The 21,177-nt window shown below is 44.2% G+C and overlaps 2 protein-coding genes and 1 long non-coding RNA gene across 4 annotated transcripts in view; 1 reads left to right on the top strand and 2 right to left on the bottom strand.

Annotated features, from left to right (window-relative positions):
- MYH9 (myosin heavy chain 9) overlaps positions 1-13,157 on the top strand; it is an 84,699-nt gene extending 71,542 nt beyond the window's left edge. For both annotated transcript variants that reach the window (XM_081928156.1, XM_081928155.1), the window contains exons 25-41: positions 224-395; positions 1,029-1,241; positions 1,505-1,649; positions 2,117-2,323; positions 2,791-2,895; positions 3,890-4,042; positions 4,501-4,749; positions 5,156-5,368; positions 6,281-6,493; positions 6,604-6,765; positions 7,460-7,588; positions 8,231-8,319; positions 8,516-8,639; positions 9,890-10,098; positions 10,862-10,970; positions 11,482-11,654; positions 11,760-13,157. In XM_081928156.1, coding sequence (XP_081784282.1) covers positions 224-395; positions 1,029-1,241; positions 1,505-1,649; positions 2,117-2,323; positions 2,791-2,895; positions 3,890-4,042; positions 4,501-4,749; positions 5,156-5,368; positions 6,281-6,493; positions 6,604-6,765; positions 7,460-7,588; positions 8,231-8,319; positions 8,516-8,639; positions 9,890-10,098; positions 10,862-10,970; positions 11,482-11,654; positions 11,760-11,877 — 2,783 coding nt within the window. In that variant the 3' untranslated portion in view covers positions 11,878-13,157. The remainder of the gene's footprint in view (positions 1-223; positions 396-1,028; positions 1,242-1,504; positions 1,650-2,116; positions 2,324-2,790; positions 2,896-3,889; positions 4,043-4,500; positions 4,750-5,155; positions 5,369-6,280; positions 6,494-6,603; positions 6,766-7,459; positions 7,589-8,230; positions 8,320-8,515; positions 8,640-9,889; positions 10,099-10,861; positions 10,971-11,481; positions 11,655-11,759) is intronic.
- LOC309379365 overlaps positions 1-21,177 on the bottom strand; it is a 271,748-nt gene that overhangs the window by 83,483 nt on the left and 167,088 nt on the right. The window lies entirely within an intron of this gene.
- Positions 13,115-19,715, bottom strand: LOC309379800 (uncharacterized protein; the record flags this gene model as incomplete). Its single annotated transcript, XM_081929253.1, has 5 exons — positions 16,894-19,715; positions 16,663-16,755; positions 16,383-16,457; positions 15,668-15,755; positions 13,115-13,233 (listed from the first exon to the last, which is right to left on the bottom strand). The coding sequence occupies exons 2-5, from the start codon at positions 16,744-16,746 to the stop codon at positions 13,115-13,117; spliced, it is 366 nt and encodes a 121-aa protein (XP_081785379.1). The 5' UTR covers positions 16,747-16,755; positions 16,894-19,715.

Genomic DNA, 21,177 nt, shown 5'->3' on the forward strand with positions numbered 1-21,177 from the left:
ACAGTCTTATGGAGGGGATTGAATGAACACTGAGGAGTTTGAAGGGCAATACTGTCAAACTCACTCTTTGACATGGGTACCTGAACTGGGAGCTGTTACTGTGGCCCATAATTGTTGACATGTTTGGATGCAGGTTCTGGCACTCTGGCTCTTCACATGAAGTACTACTTAGGGCTATAAGAGCCAAGATGAACCATTGACCCAGCTCTATTCTCTCCATCAGAACGGTTGCGCCGAGAAGAAAAGCAACGGCAAGAGTTGGAGAAGACCCGTAGGAAGCTAGAGGGAGACTCTACAGATCTTCATGACCAAATAGCTGAACTTCAGGCTCAAATAGCAGAGCTCAAAATGCAGCTGGCAAAAAAAGAGGAAGAGCTGCAAGCAGCTTTAGCTAGGTAAGGCCTTGGTCATGGAATTTAATGTCTACTTGGAAATTAGGAAAAGCAATAAATTTTCCTTTGTGTTCTTTTAGCTAGAATCCTGAGATTTCTCTAAATGGTTTTAGGAATGAAAAGCCTCAGTTTAAGTGTCTAAGACTTTTAGCTGGTAACCCTGTTTCATGCAACTGCAAATGTTGTGTTGGTAGGAAATTAATTTTTTAATGGGATCTGTTGCAGAAATTCCTGGTCTACATGGCTTGATAAGATCAGGAGGCAGCAATAAAGTAAATAGTTGGCTTGTGCTGTGGACCATAGAAGTTCTGTGCCATAAATTAAGCTGTAGTCTCCCACTTCAACCTCTCCAACTTCCTATTGACCTTCTATTTTGTGTTGGAGGCTGAAACTGAGCATTTCTAGTACAAGCCAACTATGGTTCTAACAAGGCCAGAGCACTGGTGTGTTGTCAGGTTAGCATTCAACACTAACTTCTGTTGCAGTGCATCCCTAACCTGTTTCTGCATTCGCTGGGACTTTCTTGCAACTTAAGTGTGTAGAATCGCAGCATTAGTAACGTTCCTGCAGATAAGATGGCTATTTATGGTCATTGAAGCAGAAATCATTGGTGTAGTATGTCTCTGTTTTGTCTAGGGTGGAAGAGGAAGCTGCTCAGAAGAACATGGCTCTGAAGAAGATCCGTGAACTGGAGTCTCAGATAACAGAGTTGCAGGAAGACCTGGAGTCTGAGCGGGCTGCCAGGAACAAAGCAGAGAAACAGAAGCGGGATCTTGGTGAGGAGCTTGAGGCTCTCAAGACAGAACTAGAGGACACACTGGACTCGACTGCAGCACAGCAGGAACTCAGGTAATTGCAACGTTTGGTGTTTGATACTGCTCAGACCAATTCCACCTCTTCAAAATATAGAGGGGAATAGTGGGTTCAGCAGGCTTTACACTTCCAGTGGAACTTGTTCCAAAACTTATTCTTCCTATGCCATGTTGTTCCTTTCAATTTGTACTTTAGTAGCTCCACAAATAAGTGCCAAGCTTCCAACTGCACCCTTGGAACACGTATTGCACTGCATTCTCAACTACTATCTAATAGAAATATATCTGGGTTTTTAAAAGGTCAAAACGTGAACAAGAAGTGACTATTCTAAAGAAGACTCTGGATGATGAGGCAAAGACCCATGAGGCACAGATTCAGGAGATGAGGCAGAAACACGCCCAGGCTGTGGAAGAACTGGCAGAGCAGTTGGAGCAGACTAAACGGGTGTGTGAGATGTTGAAAAGTTTTTAGTGTGCAGCATATTGTGCTTTTACTATTTTTTGTTGGGAGCTGCCCAAAGATTTTCCCATTTTCCCAAGTGTGTAAAGCTGAAAGCGCTCAAATTAAATGCGCATAAGTTGCTCGTTACCTGTAATTTGAGAGAACAATGTTGCTGAATTATGCATATTCTTGCTTACCACCTATTTTTATGAAAACATTAGTATTAACTACCTAGAATCTTTTGTTTCCTTTATTGCCATGAACATCCTGCCTAAGTGAGGATGAAGCTTTAATTCATAATGGAAACCTGCAGATTTATTGTTCAAATAGTGTTTGGGATGCTGAGCCCAAATTGCAAATCTGTCTTTTGCATCAGGACCACAATTTGGAATAATGGACTATGAATTTGTTAGTGAAATCAAATTTTCTGCAAAGACCACACTAAAGCTTTCTGTTCCCGTCTCCTTCAGGTGAAAGTGAACCTTGAAAAGGCAAAGCAGGCACTAGAGAGTGAACGTGCTGAGCTGTCCAACGAGGTGAAAGTTCTTCTTCAAGCCAAAGGAGACTCTGAGCACAAGAGGAAGAGGGGTGAAACTCAACTTCAAGAGCTGCAAGTAAAATTCACAGAGGGGGAGAGAGTACGAACTGAGCTGGCTGAGAGAGTTAACAAATTGCAGGTGAGCTTCCTGTGTTGGTTCCCTTTGCCCTCCTATTCATTGTGTTCTGGTTTTTAGCACAGACTTTAGAGGGGGAAGTGGGGAGAATTGGGTTGGGGCTGCAGTGCTGCTTTACTCCTCCTGAAGTTTTGACTCTTAGCTGTTCTAACATGATCTCTATTTATGTTGTTACTTTTCAGCCCCAGTAACTTGCATTAAACAATAAGCTCTTTTGGAGATAATGTGAATTAGTCCACTACCCCTTGATTAACTTTACACCAACTAGGGGACAATAAGCTAATAGCTGAAGTGGTGGGTGGTAGTTCTCATGGGCATCAAGTGCCTAAAACTCCTGTTGTTTAGCCTTAACTAGTATGGAGTGATTTATGATGATGATGCAGTTTCTCTCCTGCTTTACAGACGGGAAAACGGATAGTAAATGGAAACTCTTTATTAATGGGATTGGTTCGACTTTTCTAATTTTTCAGGTTGAGTTGGACAACGTCACTGGTCTTCTGAATCAATCTGACAGCAAGTCAATTAAACTGGCCAAAGATTTCTCTACGCTGGAGTCTCAGCTACAGGACACACAGGTGATGCTTTAATAGGTGAAAAATCAGTTCACTACGCAAAAATGCGGCAGGGGCGCAGGTGGCGCTGTGGTCTAAACCAGAGCTTAGGGCTTGCGAATCAGAAGGTTGGCGGTTCAAATCCCCGCGACGGGATGAGCTCCCGTTGTTCGGTCCCAGCTCCTGCCTGCGTAGCAGTTCGAAAGCAGATAAATAGGTACCGCTCCGGCGGGAAGGTAAACGGTGTTTCTGTGCGCTGCTCTGGTTCGCCAGAAGCGGCTTAGTCATTTTGGCCATATGACCCGGAAGCTGTCTGCGGACAAATGCCGGCTCCCTCGGCTTATAGAGCGAGATGAGCTCGCAACCTGAGTCGTCCGCGACTGGACCTAACGGTCAGGGGTACCTTTACTCCAAAATGCAAACCTAATATATAAACCCGATTAATCATGACAGATCTGTTAAATTGACAGGAAAATACAGACTGCAGAACAGGAGATGGGGTCCCCACAAATACTGATTGATATTTGGTAACCAAAATATGTGGCGACCAGAATCATCTTCCTTCCCTAATGGGGATATATCTGTCACAATGAGCTATAGAGTTGCTCTGAACAACTTCAGGCTTGGGAGGAGGCCTGTGGTTCCTCAAGGTCTATGTTTTGGAAGCAACACAGATCAAAGTCTAGAGCAATTTAGATATACCAGTGTTCATAATCTCCTTATAACAGCTTATCTGTCATGCTCCTCCCCCCCAAATGCCTTGTGTGGCTACTGGAATGTGGGATTCCACTGGCAATTCATCCCAAGGGCCACATAACTTTTTGGGGGTATCTCCACTAGTCTACTAAACTACATTTTGTGGGTCACTCCAACTGATTTCTGGGGACAAATTAGCTTGCTCAGTGGTATTGAGCCATTGCTTAAGTTTCTCTCTGCTTCAGATGTGATATATATTTGGAAAATTTTACTGGACTTTTCATCATAAGAGACCAAATGTTTGTTGTGGTGGCTCTTTCAGGAGTTACTTCAGGAGGAAACTCGTCAGAAGCTGAGCCTCAGTACTAAGCTGAAACAGATGGAAGATGAGAAGAACAGCTTCAAAGAGCAACTAGAGGAAGAGGAGGAGGCAAAGAAGAACTTGGAAAAACAAATTTCTGTCCTTCAGCTTCAGGTACTCTAGAAGACATGAGGAAAGAATATCCAAATGTAGCTTACAAGGCAGTAGTATGCCTTTTGAATGGCATGCTGGATTCTGCATGGGAAATATGAATTTGGTAGCCAAAACAAGCTCTTTTGAAAGTTGTTTTGTCTAATTAAATAGGATCTGCCTTTCTGATGTCTGATAGAGCTGTCCTAGAAACAGTCTAACCCTGGGAAATATTCCTGGAATTCAGTGGTCACATCCCACTGTTGCATCTTAGTCAGCAAGTGATGATGCTTTTGCTTTGGCAAGTCTCACCGTGGAACAGTCTCCCTAAAGATAGTTCATACCTTCAAAAAAAATTATAGGTTTCTTTTTGTGACCCACTGTTACTTGTAAGTTGCAAAATGGTGTTCAATCCCCACATCTTTTCTTTGCTTCCTTAAAAAATTATTCCTTTTCCCCACCCGCTTGCTTCTGTCACATAGACTGCAGAAATGAAGAAGAAAATGGATGATAGTGTGGTTTGTCTGGAGTCAGTGGAAGAAGCAAAGAAGAAGCTTCTGAAAGATTTGGAGGCCATGACCCAACGTTATGAGGAAAAGGCAGCTGCCTATGACAAGCTGGAAAAGACAAAGACCAGGCTTCAGCAGGAGCTGGATGATATTTCTGTGGATTTGGATCATCAGCGGCAGATAGTCTCCAACCTGGAGAAAAAACAAAAGAAGTTTGATCAGGTACACTTAGTTATAACTTTCAACAATGTCCTTCTCCTTCACTAGGATAGATTCTGGTGAAAAGGAGAAAGAAAAGTGTCATATTTTAGATGCACATTTTTTCTCCCATAGATGAAGGGCAATTGTGAACAGTTGTAAGCAAATATCAACTCTCCTCACTCTAGTACCTGAATTTGACTTTTAACTGGTAATAATCCCAAATAATATCTGTCTGTTTTAGCTGGTTTTTAAGTGGAAGCCGACAAGTGCATTTGGCTTTAATCCTGGCACATATCTAGAATTGGTGGCTAAGTTTGGTACCCAGGTGACCTATCCTTGGTAGTCAAACCATTACAGATGGAACAAGTGGGGATAGCAAACCTTTCCTTTGGAAATCTCACAGTGCCATTGATTTCCCTTTTTCCAGCTCTTGGCGGAAGAGAAAACCATCTCTGCAAAATATGCTGAAGAGCGGGATCGTGCTGAGGCAGAAGCTCGTGAGAAGGAAACGAAAGCTCTCTCCTTGGCCAGAGCACTTGAGGAAGCAATTGAACAGAAAGCAGAGCTAGAGCGACTCAATAAGCAGTTCCGGACAGAGATGGAGGATCTGATGAGTTCAAAGGATGATGTTGGCAAGAGTGTAAGTTGATGGCATTCCTGTACAACAGGCTGGGGTAATAAGGATGTTGGCTAAGACATGTCCTAGGCAAGAAGAGGGCTTGCTAAAAGTGGCTTATTTTTCACTTGCAATAAGACATGAAAGCTAATAAGTTGGGTGCTAGCAGCATGCAATCTTTTGTAATGTCTAGGAAAGCAACAATGTCACCATTGGCTTTTTCAGTTCATTATGCACAAAGTGCCGAATTATTACCCAATATGAAGGCACATAAACTAATAAAGCCTTTTTGCACAGGGAGATCATACAGGCTTTGAAAAGCTTTAGTATCTTGCATTTCTAAGTTACTCAGTATATCTTCATTTCTAGAAGGATAAAGTTGTTGTCAGATTTCAGTGGAACTGTGGCAGTATTTTGTGCAATATTGCCTAGCTGCTTTATCATAAACCCCTTCGGCCTAGTCACCAAAGGATGTTAGGAAACAAAGCTTGGATATGTGCATATTCAAGTGAGCAGAGATAAAGAGGCAGAATTCTGTGCAGTTCAGAGTCTGATAAGAACCCTTAGCAAAAGGGACTTGGGATTGTCAAAGATGGGTGGAAAGTTGGCAATAAATGACTGTTTGCCTTTATCCCCCACATTTGGTCATTTTTAAAAATGATTCACTACCATTTTTAAATTCTTAAATACTTCTATTGATTTCTTAAATAAATTGTTTTTAAAACAAAAGACAAAGAGGTGGGGACAGAAGGGGAAAGGACCAAGTGAGAGGCATATTAGGATATAGCAGTAACTATGCCTTTATGCGCACAGAAATATTGTAGGTCACTAGACATGTCAATTTTTGTTCATTTTTTAAAAACCTATAAATGTACCAGGCAGCAAAAGCAGGGCTTTGTCAGTCTGGGAGAAACTGATTTTGTGTGTGTGCTGTAGGTCCATGAGTTGGAGAAGTCCAAACGAGCTCTGGAGCAGCAGGTGGAGGAGATGAAGACTCAGCTGGAAGAGCTGGAGGATGAGCTACAGGCCACAGAAGATGCCAAGCTGCGCCTGGAAGTGAACCAGCAAGCCATGAAGGCACAGTTTGATCGGGATCTCCAGGCCCGTGATGAGCAGAATGAAGAAAAGAGAAAGCAGCTTACAAGACAGGTAACATTCCAGAAAGCACAGGAGGCTTACAACCCCTTCTTTTGCTTCAGGGAGGAGGGAAGAGGCCTGTGTTCGTGGCTAAACTGCCGGTGCTTTGACCCCACTTTCAGGTGCGAGAGATGGAAGCGGAGCTGGAAGATGAACGGAAGCAGCGCTCCATTGCTGTGGCTGCCAGAAAGAAACTGGAAATGGATCTAAAAGATCTGGAGGCCCACATAGACTCTGCCAACAAGAATCGTGAGGAAGCTATCAAACAGCTCAGGAAGTTGCAGGTGAGGGTTTACATTCCATTGTTACTGACTGGCTTCTCCTTACAGTGAGATGAGATGGGGAAAGTGAATCATTTACTGTGGCAACAGAACAGATTTATCACTTAGTTGCCAGTTGCTGCTTTTTTGATCAAGAAGACTTATGAAGATAGTTGCTTACATCTTCAACTGGGATTTTATCATTTCTTACAAAAGTATATCATTGGTAGACAGGGTGCTTTGTTCAATCCCTGGCACATCTAGTTAAAAAGAATCTTGGGTAGCCAGGCCGGGAAAGAATATTTGTCTAAGACCTTAGAGCACGGGTAGGCAAACCAAGGCCCGGGGGCCAGATCCAGCCCAATCACATTCTGAATCTGGCCTGCAGACGGTCCAGGAATCAGCATGTTTTAACATGAGTAGAATGTGCCCTTTTATTTAAAATGTGTCTCTGGGTTATTTGTGGGGCCTGCCTGGTGTTTTTACATGAGTAGAATGTGTGCTTTTATTTAAAAGGCATCTCTGGGTTATTTGTGGGGCATAGGAATTTGTTCATTATTTTTTTTCAAAATATAGTCTGGCCCCCCACAAGGTCTGAGGGACAGTGGACTGGCCCCCTGCTGAAAAAGTTTGCTGACCCCTGCCTTAGAGATTCACAAAAGGTTGGAATAGACTTTACTTGGCCAAGTGGGCTGATTTGGTTATGTTTGGTTTTTAGGCCCAAATGAAGGACTACATGCGGGAGCTGGATGACACACGTGCCTCTAGAGAAGAAATTTTGGTACAAGCAAAAGAGAACGAAAAGAAATTGAAGAGCATGGAAGCTGAGATGATTCAAATGCAGGAGGTAATCTAAATCCAGAAAATGCTAATACACAACTCAGTTTCTGCTCAAAGCAGGCCTTTCGGTATGGGAGGGAAGAGGTTGACTTCAAAGAAAAGGGAGTGGGTGAGCCCCTGGAAATTAATACCTTCACTGCATATCCAAACCCTTCCACAACTATTGTTTTGGTTAATGTGAATCAGATCAGCTGCTGGATTTGCAGCTAGGGGTGTATTTCAGGTATTTCCTTCATGCACTACAGACTTTTTCCTGGTTTCAGGCTAGTTTAATAGTCTCCTTCCCCCTCCTCCCAATTTCCAGTTCATTCTCTCTAGCATAATTTTCAGCATCGTGTGATACATTGACTTGAATATACCTATTCAAACAATATCAACCCTCATTTGATGCACTTTGTAGCATCACAAACTACCTTGATGGTTGACTAGCCATTTCTTATGACACTCAAGAGAGCTGTGCCCCAGATTCACAATGTCATTCTGACTCTGAGTGAGGCGAAGCTTCCTGTTCTTGATGAGCATTCTTCTGGCTCGTAGGTTATAACTGGCTTCCAGATACTCCTCATGTGCTTCATGTAATATAACATCTCCTATTTGGCAATAAGTTGTTTTTGACCCTTAGTCCATGTACATCTTGTTCTGATTTCAGGAACTTGCAGCTGCCGAGCGTGCCAAGCGCCAGGCTCAGCAAGAGCGGGATGAGCTGGCTGATGAGATTGCCAATAGTAGTGGCAAAGGGTGAGTAATGGCACTTTTCCCTTTCAGGGACAAGGAATGTTGTGGGAGTTGGCTCGTGGAAAGGGTGCCCTGTAATGTCTTAAGTGGTGTGCTGAGAATGGCTTACAAATGTTGAATATTTCTATGGTCATTACCACTGAGCATCCTTCACGAAAAGGCACTATGTTAATTATCCCATTGTGTGTTTTCTTCTCAGAGCTCTGGCCTTGGAGGAAAAGCGACGCTTGGAGGCTCGAATAGCTCAGCTGGAGGAAGAACTAGAAGAAGAGCAGAGCAATACAGAGTTGGTGAATGACCGCCTTAAGAAAGCAAATCTTCAGGTACATGCTTAATGGCACCATGAGATGGAGGGCTTCAGCTGGTGGATTTCCAGCCATAATTCATCCAAATTACTGTGTATCACTTTCCTTTGTGCTGCAGTGTGTTATCAGAGCCTTGATGCTTTTGGAGCATTATTCCCACTTAGAGGGCAAAAGATACTGGGTTCAAATCCCAGACAAACTTCTTTGATGAGAGCACGTGCTTTACATTTATGTAGTCCTATATTTAATATCTGGTAAGGACCTTGATTATCAGTTTAGACTAACCCCAATCCTGTGGTCTTGGAAAGTCAGTGAGAGTCAGGACAGATAGTACCAGGTTTGATAAGCCAATAGGATGGTGAGTGAAGAAGCACATAGAGAAGCACAGTATATTGAATCATAGTGTGATGGTATTCCTTTCTTGTAAGAGTATTTGTCTTACTATTGTCCAGGGTATTTGGAATCATCTTTGGTGGTTTTCAACTTAGCTGATGCTTTACATTGACAGGTTGGGGAATTTGATCCAGCTAGTGGGTTGGATCTTCCCCCACCCCTGCTTGCAGGCACACCTTGACAAGTGGGCAGGCCCACACCACTGCCAATCACCTGACAACATTATGCCATCATGTGGCAACTTGGAAGGGATTCTCCTTTTAAGCCCATTGCAAGCCATTGCAAACCACCTGCAAAAAGTGATGGCAGCCACACCTTTATAAGCCACTGTTGTTTATTTTAAAGTTATTGTGACTTTTTAATAATGTATCGGATTGTTACTATTAATGTTTGATTTTTATTATTTTTATGTGTTAGAAGCTGCCCAGACGTTGTATTATTATTATTATTATTAAAACTCATATGTTATGTCAGAGGTGTCATGTGAGCATGGATGTCATGCCTAATTAGGTCTATGAGCCAGTTTCCCCACTCCTGACCAAGAAATTTGCTGCCTATTATTATACCAGAAGGTGAGCATTGACTACTTGGGATGATACTGTTGGTGTAGGCTGCTTACAAGAATGAAATATGCCTGCTTGTTAAAACGAAAAGGTAGATTAATGAATGTAATATTCTTTCTAAAAACTAGACATTGTGAAGTTATTAAGGTTGAGAACAAGCCCTGCCTACAGAATTACATTTTGAATGCCAAGATTATAGAGCAAAGGAAACAAATAGAAGATGGAAAGCAAGGCAGAGATTAGATATGAAAACTTCAGACTGTATTCAGAAACTAGCCATGACTTTAACCAATTTCTTATTATCTTCCCCAGATTGACCAGATAAACACAGACCTGAATGCAGAGCGTAGTAATGCCCAGAAGAATGAAAATGCTCGCCAGCAGTTTGAGCGTCAGAACAAGGAACTTAAGGCCAAGCTTCAGGAAATGGAGAGTGCTGTGAAGTCAAAATACAAGTCTTCTATTACTGCGCTGGAAGCAAAGATAGCACAACTGGAAGAACAGCTGGATGCTGAGACAAAGTAGGTGCTTGTGATCTGTCATGCATTCATCCTACATCTTGATGTATGGGTGCAGTCATAAAAAAAATCTGTGAAATATTGTCATTACCTTGGGTGAGGAAATCTGAACTGAAGTATTTCTTGACCTCTGTTTCTTTATAAGGCCAGGTCACATGCAGTTCTTAGCAAGTACTTTCAAGGATCACACATGCATTATCAATGGTGCCTGTGATTGCTCAATCTTCTCTAGAGTGCCTAGTAAATCTTGCACACTTAAATCCTTCTCTAGAGGCATCATAACCTTCTGAATAAAAGGTAAAAGAGCCAAACAGCCACTGAAGTGCATAATCAGCTACAATGCATCTTCTGTCTCTACAGTTACTGCTTGTGGAAGGTTGTGTCATACGAATTCATTTTAACCTGAAATGCGATTGGCACAAATTAGTCCCATGTAACCCAACAGCTCTCCTGACTTTGACAGGCACTTGGCTCAGACTGCAGACCGTGCCCATAGGATACCTGCTTAGTGACCCATTTTCTGTTTAACTTAGTCCTGGCTCATGGTGCTCTCAAAATACTCCATCTTGGCCTTGAAAGCTTTGGTGCCAGCAGCACAGTACATTGGCATTATTCTTTCGTCATAGGAAATTGCGAGTGGCTCACTCTTACCACTTTCCTTCTGCAAGTTATCTCCTTTGCATGGGATCTAGGAATGTCTCCAAACATGGAAGCTTGGGCTACTTCGGAATTCTTCCATCAATCTGATGTGGTACTTTCCTTACAGGGAGCGCCAGGCTGCCAGCAAGCAGGTGCGACGTACTGAGAAGAGGCTGAAGGATGTTGTCCTGCAAGTGGAGGATGAGAGGCGTAATGCTGAGCAGTACAAGGATCAGGTATGTGCCGTATTGAGGATTGGCATTTGGTAATGTGAGCTGTGTGGCAGGAAGCTGCTACCCTACAATCCCATCAACACTGTTGGAGCTGTTAGCAAGCTTTTAGGGTGCTGCCAGTGTCCTCTGTTCTCTACCCTTTTTGCTGGAGGCTGCAAGAGTCTCTACATCAATAAAATTCCCACCCATCTAGCAATGAATGTCACACGTCCTGATGGCTGGTAATGGACATTTCAGTGCCAGCCTAGAGAATTTCCAGCTTCAAGATTGCTTAACTCCCAAATGTTGGCTCAGACTGCTTCTCTTAGAAAGAAGGAAGAAAACTCTGATCATAGGTTGCATAGCTGCAGAATGGCACAAACTTCACAAGGTTAAAATCCAGATTGTGGAAACTAGGTTTTAAGGAGCTAGGGCTGCTAGGTACTGTAATCCATGTAGTTCAGATTCCAAGTTGGTTCCCATGTTCAGGAGTGAATGAACAAGTGTTGAGAGAGCTCCTTTTTCTGCTTTGCAGGCAGACAAGGTGAATGTCCGTTTGAAGCAACTTAAACGCCAGCTGGAGGAGGCAGAAGAAGAGGCACAGCGAGCCAATGCAGCTCGTAGAAAGCTGCAGCGGGAACTAGAAGATGTCACTGAAACGGCTGATGCCATGAACCGTGAGGTCAGCTCACTGAAGAGCAAACTCAGGTAAGATGCCCTCTTGCCATATTTCCTGAATGCATGAATGTACACATTACTCAAAGATGAAATGCCAATTTCCACACTGCATGACACTTTTACTCTCTTCAACAGGCGGGGAGACATGCCATTTGTAGTGACACGCCGGATTGGCAGGAAGGGTGCAGGTGAAGTATCTGATGAGGAAGTGGATGGCAAGGCTGATGCTGGAGATGCCAAAGCTACTGAATAGAGCTGCCTTGTGGATCCGGGTCACACACGATGAAGTGACCCACCCTCCCTTTGTCCAGTGGACTTCTGCAAACCCTTCTAAAACCTGCCGGGGGAAGTGGAGCACATCTATTGAAACGTTCCCTTGAATATCTGGAGCCATGACGTTAGTGTTGTCCCTCCCAGCTTCCAAGCTCTTTTGTATTGAATGCCAAAGAGTCTGCAGCCCAATCAGAGTCTGGGAGCTACAGAGGCCTGTAGCATTCATTGTCCTTGCCATGGCTGCTGGGGAATTTACATAGTTTGAGGGGTGGGGGTGGGGTGACTCCTTTTCGTTGCTGTAAATCAACTATTTTCTTCCAATAACGAGTTTGTGATAGATGCAGGGAATTTGTCCCGTCCCCTTCCTCTTGTTTGCTTTTGGCAATCATGTTCAGTGACCTCACATTTCCAACCTCCTCGGTCTACTCACTTAGCCAGTTTGGGAGTCATGTTGAACAGGAAAAATAAAGTGTTCCCAACATGACTCCTAAATGTCTTCAAAGACAATACAGTCTTGGGAAGTTTTTCCTAGAAGAGAGTTTTAAGTTGGCCCTCTTTTTGCTAATGTCTGGACAGATCTGAAGTGCAATGGTGTCTGTGTTGCGTTGTGTCTCAGAGGTGTGTTAGTGGCAGACCAAGGAAGCAGCAAAGTTTTTTCCTGTGTGCTTGCTGGAGAATCTATTCGGGACCAAATATATTTAATGGTAACAGACAGTATCTAGTGGGTTTTGAATGGAGTGTGAACAAAGTCCTTTATTGTGATGTCCAAGCATCCAGCTCTGTAATCGGGGATGGGTTTAGTTATTCTGCACAGTGACTAAGAGTATATTAAAGAAAAAAAGAAAAAAGCATTTTAATCTGCACAGATTATACATTGAAGGCCTTTGTATCTCTCGTTTATAAGTAATTAAGAAAAATAAAGGTCTTTATCACTGCCTTTCTATGGGGACTGCGGTTATATAGATAATCTTTACTTTTCTACACTGTACACTGGTTGCTGGATTTACCTGTATACTTAACCATATTGTATATGCTGCATTTAGACTTATGAGCAAATTACAAATTAAAATAAGATTACCCTATACTGTATGGTTAGTGCTCTCCACTGTGAGAGTCTCCAGTCCTGGTTGCTGTCACAAATAAATCTGCAAACTTTTTTATACAATAAGTGCCTTAGCATGTGCCTCTGCGGTGACTCCACTACAGTCAGTAATGGATTACCGGTGCTCCTCTAACAATAAAGATTGTCCATGTGCTGCAGTCTTCTGTGTATGCTTATGTACCATGTGCCTGAGTGCTATGGAGCTGCCCTGTTGGATGTCTAGCACTGGAGAACCTAGCACAAGAAGTAGGGGATATATATTGTTAATAAGAAACTTTTTGCAGTGCCAAGTTACTGTTTTGAAACCATCTGCCATCAGCAGAGATCTGTCTATTGGGGCTGGAGCTATATTCGAGAGCAGGGAAAGAGTGAACTTAATGAAATAACTAGCCATCTTCAGACTTTTCTTTTCATGAACGTACAAAAATCCCAAATCTCCTGCATGACTCAGCAATTTTTATACCCTTCCTGTAGAACAGGGGTCGGCAACCTAAGGCCCATGGGCCAGAAGCAGCCCACAGAGGCCGTTTAACTGGCCCACAAGCCCCCCCCCCCGAACCGAGCTGCCTGCTTGGCGAGTCCCCGCGTGCTGTGCTAAACTGGCATGGCGCGGGGACTCTCTTCCACAGCCCCGGAAATCGCTTCTGTGCAGGCGCGATTTTTGGCATTTGGGCATGCGTAGAAGCGATTTCCGGCATCACGCTGCGCCGGCCCGGCCCACGGAGGATCTCCACGGGAGTGATCCTGCCCATGCCCAGTAAGCCTTGCCAACCCCTGCTGTAGAAGGCTAGCTTGTCAGTGCAATGTGCCTGTTTTCTTTGTGAAGAGAGTTTATATGTAAGCATTTAATTATACAGCAACCTACCTGCATTTTACAGTGGTACAATTCCAGTAAGACAGTAAGCATTATGTAATTAATCTGAATATGTAGCTCTGCTGTAAGAGATGAATGTCAAGCTTTCAGTAAAAATGTGCTGTTCTTCAAACTTCCTCAGCAGATGGCTAAAGGGGAAATTGAAATTCCAGTGATGTAGCTTCATAGATCAACTTGCAGCCTGATAGCATTCAGTACCCTTCACCCAACACTAGGTGCTGGGTGAAGTTTCATTTTAAAGTACCAATTGGATCATTTTATAGATGATATACTACTAGTATTGGATGGCTTGTTCAACTGATACTCTAAAAAGGGGCCTACAATATAATAATCTACTTTTAACTGGACAGCTTTTCTGAGTAGCCTACATTGAGTCATTAAGTGGCAGAAAGACCAATGAAGAATCAGAGCTTTGCTACCTACTTTAATGTGGTTAGTATGATTATATGTGCCTAGCTGAGTATGAATCTGAGGCAGTATTCAAGCAAAAGCAGTTAACCTTGAAGGGAATATGCTTCTTACTGCTTAAGTTCCTTTAAAAATGTTAAGGCAGGGGGATAGAAGGTATTCTGAAAACGTAAGCACTTGTGTGGCTACAGCTATTACGTGAAAGGGAGCTTAGCAACAACTTCAGAACTGGTGCTGATGCAAATTCACACACCTTCTCTGGAAATGTGTTGGGACTGCACATGCCTCAGATCAACCTGTGCTCCCCCTCCCTCATTCCCCTGCAGCAGCTGCAGTGTTCCATGGGTAAATGCAGGGAAATCCTTGCAGCATACACAACTCACCCATTTCTCCTTTCAATCCAATTCACAAAAATAAATACAAAGTGATTAATTAAAAAATAGAAAGACACATACTGTGTCCACTGTTGCTAGCTTGCTCCCCAGCAAGGTCACAAAACAAATCCTAAGCCGAACAAAAAATAGTAAACTCTGTTTCTTCTCCACTGAACAGAACATGTTAAAAGCTTATGAGATCTGGCTTTCAAGAGAATAGTTCTGAGCATGCTCAGAACAGATGTATAATTCTGATAACTACTCCATGTTTTGGGGCTGTCTTCCAAGGCCTTCAAGCAGTCCTCCCAAATCTCATATAGTGGCTGCCTCATAGCTCTCCTAACAAGAGGGAGTAGGAGCCTGCCTAGCTGGCACTGAAAAGCCAGTAGTTCTAATATTCAACTATTAGTCACATGGTTGTCCTGACCAGAGACTCATGGGAAGAACAATACAGTGGTGGGCAGCCTGTGTCCCTTTAGATGCAGCTCCCATCATCCCTGACCATCAGCTGTGCTTGATGTGATGGAAGTTGAAGGCCAGCAATTCACCCTGGGGACCAGTCCACTGTTCTTCCCATCCTCCTTCAAGAAAAAGAAAGTAGGACTGAGGGTATCTGGTTTCTAACTTGACATGCCAACAGATGAATGGGGTTCCAATATTCTTGCTTATCACTGTTTCTTCAACTCTCAAGCCATTCAGTGATCAATCTGCAGGAAGTGCTATGGACATATGAAAGGTACCGTAGGCATTCCCTTCAAACAAAATAGTCTCACTGTAGCAGGCTTCATTGAAGATGGTGAATAGTGCTGGAGTTTTGCTATCCATTGTCAGAAAGCAGTCAATTTCACTTCCACTGGTGCTGCTGCTGAAGCAACAGAACTGTTTTCAACTTGTAATGTGTCCTGTTTGTAGGCAATTCCTGTCAGACATCAAATGTGCCAATAAATCCACCTCTCTAGAGTTTACATGGGGGAGCGGGGAACTGCTGCCGTTAAAACACACACAAACAAACACACCCCTCCCTTTCTGCTCCAAAGCAAGGTCTCCAGCTGCTTTTCTCCCCACAGGATCTTTATCTTCACAGCCTCACAGCTAGTTTTCTAAGTGGAAAAACAGAAAGGGAAAGGTTTGCACAGATCCTCTGCTCCCAATTACACTCTTCTGTTTGGATCTCTTTTGGCCACTCTGGCTTCCATGCCTGGGCTTCCCTCCTCCTCTGTCACTTTGTCATCATGGGATATTTTGTCCTCAAGAGGATGACTGTTGGCCCGGACAGAATGGAGGAACCAGCCCAGAGGTGGTGACAGTGGTAGTGGGGAGAGAGGAGAAAGAGAGCAGCCCAGAATGAGACAGCCACTTTTTCAAAGGATTCAGAGACTGACTTCTGGCAGAGATAGGACCCCAGAGGTGGTGGCAGTGGTGGTGGAGAGAAAGGAGAGAGAGCAGCCCAGAATGAGACAGGAACTCAGAAGCCAAACTCTCCTGCCCACATTGAGTCGCTAGCCAGGGAAACCCTACAGCCCTGGCGCCATGGGGGGCTGGTCCATGAGAACGAGTGCGCCAACAAGCACAGTCTGCCCTTAGCAGCCCCATGCCTGTCTCCTTGCTCACAACCGGTCCAGAAGGTGGCCTGGCCAGCTGGCTGGCTTCCTCCTCCTCCTCCCCAGCCTCAGGGTTGCCCTTGTGCAGCTCATCAGGGCTTCCCTTCTGCTCTGTCTGCTACGTACCTCATTCAATGAGTCCCAAAACGAATCCAGGGAGGACAGGGAACTCAGGGAGCTGGACGCGGTAATTTTTGGCACCTGTGAGGAAAAGATGCAAAAGACAAGCAATTTGCACAAAAGCCTTTCCAGGAAATCAAAACTTTGGTATACAGGCTTGTATCGGAGTAGAAATGCATGAGCACAAATAACTATGACCCATGACTCTGAATGGGTCCCTTTCCAGCCTCAGGGTTGTCCTTGTGCAGCTCAGCAGGACTTCCCTCCTGCTCTGTCTGCTACGTACCTCATTCAGTGAGTCCCAAAGCGAATCGAGGGAGGACACAGAGGACAGGGAGGAAAGGCTGCTGAGGGAGCTGAATGGGGACATATTTGGAACCTGCAAGGAAAAGATGCAAAAGACGAGCAATTAAAAAACACAACCAAACATTAAAACTCAAGGCACAACAGTTCCATTCTGCGGTTGATATGCCCCCCTCCCCTTCTGCCAATCACCGCTTAGGCCGCTGCCACCTACCCAGTCAGGACTGAGTAAATCCAGAAGCGGTCTCGGGGTCTAGACAAAGTGGTCTCGCTCTGTCCACCACCTGCCTCCTTAGGGGAGTCCCAAAAACTATCACTTTCTCCAGCTTCGTGGGAAGTTAGCGAGCTCTCTGATCCAATTTTGGGAAACTACGGAGGAAGAGGGGGAAGCTCTGTCAGTTGCGCTGGGGGGAGGGGTGAGAATGTGTGGCATCAGCCATGCAGGCAGGTCTCTGCCCAAGGAAGCTACAGTCGGAGTCGCTCTCGTAGGCTTCGTAGTTGAAGCTCAGGGGGCTGTCCGAGCTGGCATCTCTCTGGGGAGCAAGGATTTTCTTCCAGCTTGGGGTCCTCCAGTACACAACGTCAGAGTCCCGATATCCAACTGGCTCGTTGAAATGCTGATACGGCTGCCGCAAAGCATTGTTGGGTTAATTTGTACACCGCTTAATCATGTGTCCCGGCCCCCAATCTCTTACCTCCGCCCCCCAGCTCCCCCTTCCTCTGGCACTGCAACAGAATAAAAGGACTTAATGGAGAAGCAAGATCTGTTGAGTTGTGGATCCTCTGCTTAGGTTGTACTTGTGCAAATCAAACCATGCCTCCTGAAGACACCACGGTCTCCGCTGTCCTTCATTCCAAGGAAACAGAACCTGCGTCAGCACCTAGAACCCTGGGAGATTGCACATCCGCATCTCTGCATTTATTTGTGGATTTATTTGACTTTATAAGTAACAACTTATAAGTTCTCAGTCCTCCTGAGAGCCAGTGTAGTGTAGAGGTTAAGAGCGGTGGACTCGTAATCTGGTGAACCGGGTTCGCTTCCCGGCTCCTCCACATGCAGCTGCTGGGTGACCCTGGGCTAGTCATACTTCTCTGAAGTCTCTCAGCCTCACTCACCTCACAGAGTGTTTGTTGTGGGGGGAGGAAGGGAAAGGAGATTGTGAGCCGTTTTGAGACTCCTCAGGGTAGTGATAAAGCGGGGTATCAAATCTAAACACGTCTTCTTCTGTGTTAATTATATAACCAGGAGCCTTAAGCTGGGTGGTATCTTAGAGCTGGACCTAAGAGCACAGATGTTGGCATTAGAGGCTCTCAGGTGTGTCTATCAAGATGATGAAAATTTATTTTTACCCCAGCCACTATGGGCAGCTTCCAACAAAATATAAAGGAACAAAACAAAACATCAGACATTAAAAGCTTTCCAAAACAGGGCTGCCTTGACATATGGTCTATGGAAGACCAGCTTACTCTTGCCTTTTAATCTCCAAAGGGTTCTACATCCATCTTGTGAGTTTGGGGTCTGAGATAACATTGTAAGATTTATCCCTCTCTGCCTTGTCTATAACACCCTCCAGTTTGTCCTGCCTCTGAATATTTTTAGCATTTGGCAGCTGACAGCGAATGGGCAGTTGGGCTGAGCTCCTGCTTGGAATCCTAGAACTGTAGAGTTGGAAGGAACCCTGAGAGTCATCTAGTCCAATGCTCTGCAATACAGGACTCGACTAGATCATATGTGACAGATGGCCATCCAACCTCTGCTTAAAAGCCTCCAAGGAAGGAGAACCCACCACTTAGTGTGGGAGTCTGTTCTATCGTTGAAGAGCTCTTACTGTCAGAAAGTTCTTCCTTCTGATGTGTAATTGGAATCACCTTTCTTTTACCTTGAATCCACTGGTTTGGATCCTGGCCTCCAGAGCAGGAGAAAACAAGCTTCCACGTGACAGCCTTTTAGATATTTGAAGATGCCTATTATATCTCCTCTCAGTCTTCTCTTTACCAGCCTAAACATACCCAATTCCTCAACCATTCCTCATGCACCTTTTATTGATAATAGTTGGGGAACAGATCACATACTAACAGCAGAAAAATAGGAGAAATGCTGAAGTAGCCAATGTGCCCTGCCTATTTTGTTGGACTACTCCCATCATAAAGAAGGCTGATTGCTGAAGAATTGATGCTTTTGAATTATGGTGCTGGGGGAGACTCTTGAGAATCCCATGGCCTGGAAGAAGATCAAACCTCTCCATTCTTAAGGAAATCAGCCCTGAGTGCTCACTGGAAGGACAGATCGTGAAGCTGAGGCTCCAATACTTTGGCCACCTCATGAGAAGAGAAGACTCCCTGGAAAAGACCCTGATGTTGGGAAAGATGGAGGGCACAAGGAGAAGGGGACGACAGAGGACGAGATGGTTGGACAGTGTTCTCGAAGCTACCAGCATGAGTTTGACCAAACTGTGGGAGGCAGTGGAAGACAGGAGTGCCTGGCGTGCTCTGGTCCATGGGGTCATGAAGAGTTGGACATGACTAAACGACTAAACAACAACAACATTGCCATCATTTCTGATTACTTTCCATGCTGGCTGGGCTGATGGAGGGTGTCCCAATCTAAATCTTTAATACCAAGCCCCATTAAAATTTCCCTAGGCTGGTTACAAACATAGAAAGAGGAATATCATATTCTGTCATGAGGAAAATTGCCAAGAGAAACAAAAATATTCCAAACAGTCCTTCAGAACCATATAAATGAAGTCTGGCACTTCAGCAATGCAAGATGAAAGTCCTCAAAGAAAATGTTGCCTGACTCACTAAGGAACCACGAAGAGTCTTTGGCTCATATTTTAATAGCTGGGAAGGGATTCCTAACTTGGTACTGCAATGTCTGAAAAGTTAAGTGTTTGCGTTATTCATCCTTTGAGAAAGAAAAGTAGAGCTCTTGGGCACCTCTACTAACAAGTCTTTTTAGGGGGTGGGGAGAGGGGAACCAGAAATGGAATGAAAGAGCACCAGGTGTTGCTCATGTTGGGGTAGCCATAAAAATGGGTTCAAAGACATAGTGTTTGAGGCTTGAGGCCATTCATACAGCATCTGAGAATGCTTAAGATGTATTTATCTTGCTAATAATCTTTACCATAGTAGTAGTAGTAAAACATGAAAGAGCCCAGGTTTGTCACAATTTGTACACACATCAGAAGTGTATCTGCATGGTGTATATGCTTACTGATAAGGAAATAGATATTGCAACCAAATTTTGCATGATGGTTCCTGATATCACGGAGTAGGTTTTGATATTTGGATGCAGCTAGATGCCATTATGAAGCAAGATGCCAGAGGGAACCTTTCAAAACTGCACTGCTTATAATCTCTGGCTTTGTCTGTTTCTTAGAATTCCAAAACAGCACTGGGTATGTGGTCATAAATTAACTATTAAATGACAAAATACCAATGAATGGGATTGGATTTAGAAAAACAACAACCCTGCAGCAAGAAACAGGGTGGGGGGGAATCCATCACCTAATATGTACAGACTGTCCTCCCATCTCTCACCCTGCCTGTTGTAGTAAGCAAGTGTAATGCACTGTGTTAGGTGCTTTATGACTTCTAATTATATTTTTATGTATATGCCATAAACCACCTGAATGAAACCCATAGACCACTGGCAGTCCACAGTCTGAAAGCCTCTGAACTTAAATTTGAAAATACAGCAAAGAAAAGGAACTGAACTTTTAGCTAGGTTCTCTTTTGAAATTGCAGGTAGTAAAGCAACTGATATTTTTATTTTTTTGTAAATTAAACCTCAGATTCATGTATCTAAGGATGGACTTGTATAACTATACTCTCTCTCTCTTACACACACACACACACACACACACACTCACACACACTCACACACTCACACACACAGATTCACTTCATGGCTCAGAGATGGGGATGGCAGCAAATGACTCTTGTAGGGACAAGCTTCTAGGTTCTTCTTAGACAAGGTTTCAAATACCCCTGACAGATCAAACAGAGATTTTTGGCAGACCCACAGCAAAAAGGGAAGGAATGAAGATCATTCAGATCAACAGCTAGGTCACCCCATAGCCCAGGGGTTAGAGGGCTTGCATGTGGAAACCCCCTCCCCAAGGAGAAGAGCTGGAGTGCCACTTCAGTGCCAATGATTACACACACACATGAACATGATATGCTTATAAAAATTGTGTCTATGGGAGAGGCACAAACATTTTGCAAGGAAGGAGTAGAGAGGGGACACACTGAAGAAGGGAGAAGGCATACCATGACAGCAAACACCTAGTGAGCTGGTTGAAGCAACAGAAGTGGGCCTGAGACATGTTGTTTTCCATATTTGGACCAGACTTGGTTACTCACTGGTGCTTTTTGGACCAACTAAAATGTCAGCTGCAGCATCTGAGGCATAGAGAGCAGCAGGAGGGGTGCTCCAGGAGGCTGAGGCCAGGCAACGGCCACAGCCCACCTCCCTAGCTGGTCAAGTGTGGTT

The sequence above is a fragment of the Podarcis melisellensis genome, assembly GCF_964234715.1.
Source record: "Podarcis melisellensis genome assembly, chromosome: 10".
Taxonomy (NCBI): Eukaryota; Metazoa; Chordata; class Lepidosauria; order Squamata; family Lacertidae; genus Podarcis; species Podarcis melisellensis.